Source organism: Rhamphochromis longiceps, linkage group LG3, assembly GCF_057381845.1.
Source record: "Rhamphochromis longiceps isolate RC_006_pf linkage group LG3, R_longiceps_female_GT1.1, whole genome shotgun sequence".
In the NCBI taxonomy this organism is placed as follows: domain Eukaryota; kingdom Metazoa; phylum Chordata; class Actinopteri; order Cichliformes; family Cichlidae; genus Rhamphochromis; species Rhamphochromis longiceps.
Genome location: NC_140559.1, coordinates 40,611,451 through 40,617,450, shown reverse-complemented (window position 1 = coordinate 40,617,450; position 6,000 = coordinate 40,611,451). Strand labels below are relative to the sequence as shown.

The 6,000-nt window shown below is 40.2% G+C and overlaps 2 protein-coding genes across 2 annotated transcripts in view; both read left to right on the top strand.

Annotated features, from left to right (window-relative positions):
* LOC146674660 (titin-like) overlaps positions 1–6,000 on the top strand; it is a 414,653-nt gene that overhangs the window by 101,337 nt on the left and 307,316 nt on the right. The window lies entirely within an intron of this gene.
* Positions 5,043–6,000, top strand: part of LOC146674667 (uncharacterized) — a 39,957-nt gene continuing 38,999 nt past the window's right edge. Inside the window, exon 1 of the mRNA XM_085385245.1 lies at positions 5,043–5,079. Coding sequence (XP_085241371.1) covers positions 5,043–5,079 — 37 coding nt within the window. The remainder of the gene's footprint in view (positions 5,080–6,000) is intronic.

The window sequence follows — 6,000 nt, the reverse complement described above, 5'->3', positions numbered from 1 at the left end:
ACTGCAATCATGTGTGAAGTACATAGTGTATGGTCAAAATCAACAACCTCAGCTGTTGACATGAAGAACTTTGGAGCTGTTGAGCACCAGAGCAGACTGTATTGACCTCTGTTTGTGTTATTGGATAAATCTCTCAATATAAACTGCAAATACAGAATACTGTAGACTTTTTCATTAACGCAAAACTTTTTTTAAACAATCAAACAAAAATACAGTAAATTCAGATCTACAAAAAACTACAATGATGAGAAGCAATATCAAGCAGTATTAAAAGACCAAACTGGAAACGTCTTTGTTCTTCTGAGCAGGCTCCAATGCCTTCATGTGTGTAAAACTGTTATTTTTAATCTACTGAAAAACAACATGGTTTCGAGTCAGGCTACCGAGAAAACAGGAAATGCAGATTGTGGTCTCAGCCCAAAGTGGTCTGTTTTAAAGATCATAGAGCAGCGTGCAGCAAACAAGAATGAGTTGACGAGAGTTGACAAAAGATGCAAAAAGAACAAAGGAAGTTTCACTTTGATCCCTGTGTGGATGGTAAATTTTTAAATGATTTATATGTAGTAAAATAATTGTAATAATTATCACTGCTACATTTAAGTATGCATAATATTCTGTGAAAACAGATCAAAAATCGACAGAAAAAAACTGTGTGGGCATCAAGAGAAACTGTGAAAAGCTTGTTTTTCACACTGAAAAGCAGCTGCCCTCAAGGGTCTCTGCGTGGACATGCTGTAAATGCTCATATATCTCTCAACAAGGCTACAGAACAAGACTTTTGGTCATCACCATAAGTCAGGTAATACATCACAGCATCTTCTGATGTGGTGTTCTACACATACTTAAATAGTTTGGACAGAGGGCTGGACTTCGGTTTAATGGAAGTAATCAATATCAGTCTTTGGTTTAAAGAAGGATGTAATTCAAAACATTTGTAAATTAAATACTAGAAATACATACTTTAAATTTCTACATGGTAGAGTTGCATAAACTTGATCCGCGTCTGGACTTCTTTAAGTTACTTGAAGACGTTTCACCTCTCATCCGAGAAGCTTCTTCAGTTCTAAGGTCAAATGGTGGAGAGTCCCAGATATAAACCTAGTGGGAGTATCCCCCCACAGAGGGACAAAAGGACCCCCTGATGATCCTCTAATCGCCTGACCCAAGGTGTGAAACTGGGTGTGGGTCCCAATCAGCCAGAGTTTCGGGTGAGTTCATTGTGAAACCTGGCCCCACCTTATCATGCGAATTCCTGAGATCAGATGGCCCAGGATGTGAGTGGGCGTTAAGGCGTCTGGGAAGGGATCTCACAACAGTTGCCCATAGTGGACCTCATCACAGCCACAGAATCTGCCATACGGATTAATAAATTATCACAGACAGAAGCAGAGCAAATCAAGATGAAAGTCTCAGCCACGCTCTCCAGTGCCAAAGTCCCTCCATCCAACCTCACAATACAGGAAAAGAAGGCCGTCGCTTCAATGAGCAAAGACCACAACATCACTGTTTTACCAGCTGATAAGGGAAGATGCACAGTGGTCCTAAACACTACAGATTACCATACAAAGATCACTACTCTCCTCAGGGACAACAATACCTACGAAGCCTTAAAGCGAGACCCCACAAGCAGCTACAAAAAGAAAGTTATAGCTTGCCTTCAAGAATTTGAAAAGGACAAAATTATTGACCGCCTTACATATCACCGCCTTTACCCAGGGGATGCCATACCCTGCATTTACGGACTTCCTAAAATCCACAAGGAAGCTGTCCCACTCAGACCCATAGTCAGTAGCATAAACTCAGCCACTTACAACATTGCTAAACACCTTGCTACCATCCTTGCTCCTCTCATGGGGAACACCCCACACCACATCAAGAACTCCACCGACTTCACCGACAAGGTCCAGAAACTTACCCTGGATCCAGATGAAACCATGGTGTCCTTTGATGTAGTCTCTCTCTTCACTTGCATACCCACCATGGAGGCCGTGGAGACTGTCAGAAAACGACTACAAGAAGACAGCTCCTTGGAGGACAGGACCAACTTCACACCCGATCAGATCTGCACACTGTTAGACCTCTGCCTCACCACTACATATTTCAAATACAACGAAGGCTTTTACAGACAAAAACATGGCTGTGCCATGGGCTCCCCCGTGTCACCTATTGTAGCCAACCTTTACATGGAGGAAGTGGAAAGGAAGGCTCTTGGCTCTTTCAAAGGAAGAGTACCCAGCCACTGGTACAGATATGTAGACGACACATGGGTCAAAATCAAGACACAAGAAGTGGAATCCTTCACTGCGCACATTAACGCTGTGGATAAAAACATCAAGTTCACCAGGGAAGACACAAAGGACGACTGTTTGCCTTTCCTGGACTGCGCTGTGCACATTGAAGAGAACGGCAACCTCAACATCGAAGTTTACCGGAAGCCCACACACACGGACCAGTACCTCCTCTTTGACTCCCATCACCCTCTGGAACACAAACTTGGAGTAATCAGGACCCTACACCACCGGGCAGAACATGTTCCCTCTAAGCCTGAAGGAAAAAAGAAGGAACACACACATGTAAAGGAAGCACTCAAAACGTGCGGCTATCCTAAATGGGCGTTCTTAAAGTCAGCAAAGAGGCACAGAAAAGAAGACCAGACACCAGCGAGGGAGGATAAGAAAGACAGACGCAACAACATTGTCATCCCCTATGTTGCCGGTGTATCAGAAAAACTCAGGAGGGTTTTCTCCAAGCATGACATCCCAGTGTATTTCAGACCCAGCAACACGCTCAGACAAAAACTGGTTCACCCGAAAGACAAAACGCCAAAACACAGACTTAACAATGTGGTGTATGCTGTACAGTGCAGCGAGGAATGCCCAGACCTCTACATTGGAGAGACCAAACAGCCACTTCACAAGCGCATGGCACAACACAGAAGAGCCACCTCCACAGGACAAGACTCAGCAATCCATCTGCATCTTAAGGATAAAGGACACTCTTTCGAGGATGCCAATGTTCACATTTTGGACAGAGAGGACAGATGGTTTGAAAGAGGAGTGAAAGAAGCCATCTATGTCCACTGTGAGCGACCATCTTTGAACAGAGGCGGTGGTTTACGACACCAACTCTCTGCCATCTATAATCCAGTTTTGAGATCCCTTCCCAGACGCCTTAATGCCCACTCACATCCTGGGCCATCTGATCTCAGGAATTCGCATGATAAGGTGGGGCCAGGTTTCACAATGAACACACCCGAAACTCTGGCTGATTGGGACCCACACCCAGTTTCACACCTTGGGTCAGGCGATTAGAGGATCATCAGGGGGTCCTTTTGTCCCTCTGTGGGGGGTTACTCCCACTAGGTTTATATCTGGGACTCTCCACCATTTGACCTTAGAACTGAAGAAGCTTCTCGGATGAGAGGTGAAACGTCTTCAAGTAACTTAAAGAAGTCCAGACGCTTTTCTTTGCAAGCTCCTTTGACTACGATGACCTGGATGACTGAGAACCTTCACAGACATAAACTTGATCCACAACATGTAGCTTTTGAAACAAACCTTTTTTTTTTGTTTTTTTTTTAATTGCAGCTTTTAAATAAGTTTTTCACATCATCTATTTGGATTTTCTTTCCTGATTTTTGACATTTAGTCAGATGCTCAGGTCTAATCTGTATGTTGATGTCCAAGTAAGACAAAGAATTGTTTCCAGATCAAATGTGTTAGTACTTAATGTTACTTTGATATGCCGTCAGATAAAAAAAAGTAACACTGAATATAAATGTTGTCTTTAGATTTCGTGTTAAGCTTTAGCTACAGTTCAGCCACACAGTGAGTCATTTCCTGTGTTTGGAGTCACAGCCAAATTTAAAACATATTTCCAGCACAAAGTGAGAACATTCACAGATCTATTCTGAGGCTGAGCGAGGTTTTTCACTTCAGTGCTACATGATAATCTTTAATCGAACTATGAAATACATCATATATGTTTTTATGAAGTATGGGGGAAACATCTTAACATATTTCTTGTTATAATCAATCAAAAGCAAAGACTACAAAGCTCTAAACTCTACAAAACTTTGATATTTATAAGTTAGAAGTAAACAACAATAAAAATGCACCCGTGATTTCCATTATCCACTGGACATTAAAATAAATAAATAAATGAAAAGACAGAATAAATGTGAGTTCAGGGAGAGAGAGAGAGAGAGAGAGAGAGAGAGAGAGAGAGAGAGAGAGGTACATCAGACCGACAGTTACTTTGAAAAAAATAAATAAATAAAATTGAGTTGCGGCTCAAACAGCATAAAGGACACTGCTTAAGAACAACACATATAACTGCAAAACTAAACTGTTCTAAAAAAAAAAATTAAAAAAATTAAAAAAAAAAGATTTGGCTTGATGAATGCTGGGACACCACTTTTGTCAAATCAGACCAAGATAAATGTGTTCAGATGGAGTCCAGAACAGGACTAGGTCTTGCTGTGTGTGCAGAGTCCCCAAGGTAGTAATGTTATGACAACCAGTACATATACATTTTTTTTAAGATTTATAGATGGCACTATGAATATCTGTGGATATATAAAATTACTGGCTGATAAGGTGACTCCAAGTTCCCAGAGACCTGACAGAAGAGGAACATTGCAGATTAAAATTGTTTCACAGGACACTTAAAAATGCCGTGAGAGTTTTCAAAGAAGTAAAAGGCAAAAACTATGAACTGACTTCCTGACTTGGAACAAAATACACATTTGTATATTATAGAGAAAGACATGTGAAACACAACATGTGAAAGAAACCTATATGTGTTTGCCATGGACAGGAAATGTAAACATGTCAAACAACTGCTGTGGTCAAAGCTACAGGAACTGTTTGAGGTAGGTGTAAAAGCGAAGGAAGCACAGAGAGGTGAAAGACAGAAAAAAAAGTCAGAGAAAAACTGACCTTATCTGGTTTAAGTTCAGCTTCTATTTCTGCATTTATTATTCATAGAAAACACTTTGTGATCATCTGCATCGCATCAGAGTGGATCAGAGTGCAGTGATGATGGGGCACACTTTGCTCTGTATGACGGGGTTATTCTGTAAGTACATTTTTGATGTTGTTTGATGTATTATTTGTTAGAATTATAGTGCATCACTGCTTTAAAACAATTTAACTGGGAGTTCAAACTGAGAATATTTTGATGATTTTAAAGCAAAATGTTGGTTGCTGTTTTGGCTCAGTTTAGGGTGGAGCATTTTGTTGGATACACCACTGTTTTTGGAGTTGACTCATTGTTATTGTTTAAAATTTGTTACATTATTAGTTTTTTAAACTATTAACAATTTAAAAATTTAGGTTTTTTGTTTCCTTAAATTTTGAAATGTCCTGATATTAGTTTATATGCACAGAAACCTTTTGATGAATTTTGGAAATTCACTTTTACAAAATGCCCGGATTCATCATGAGTCAGTTTCTGTCAGTTTGAGCCTCATGACTTTTTCATCTTTACTTCAGTGCTCATTACGTTCTCCTATAGAAATACTCAAGGTGAGGTGTTTTTCCTCTTCATCCTATTTATAATATATGTATAATGTTGCTAGAGCATTCGTGTGACACTACAAATTACTAGTGCTCTCCCAGTGTTGCTTTCTCAGGCGAGCTCTAAACTTTAAGCTGGATCCATTTAAACTTTAAAGGTTACTGTCCCACTGCCTATTAAAGGAAGCATGGAAATCACTTTAGTTTGTTTGCAGATCAAAGTGAAATTTATTTGATTTGGTTGCTCAGATATTCTTGGTGTGTGTTCTGTGTGAAAAAGACTTCCAACTGACCCTCTTCCAGCTGTCTTAGGGTGAGAGACGGGTACAGTCAAGTTACTTTTTTCATGCTTGATGGAAATGTATTTACTGTATAGTTCAAAGACTTTAATGATTTTGTGCTGGACACATAAGTGTAAGAAAATACCTGGCTGTATTTTGTACTGCAGCTTTTAGTGTCTCATCAACAACGTGTGGCTCTT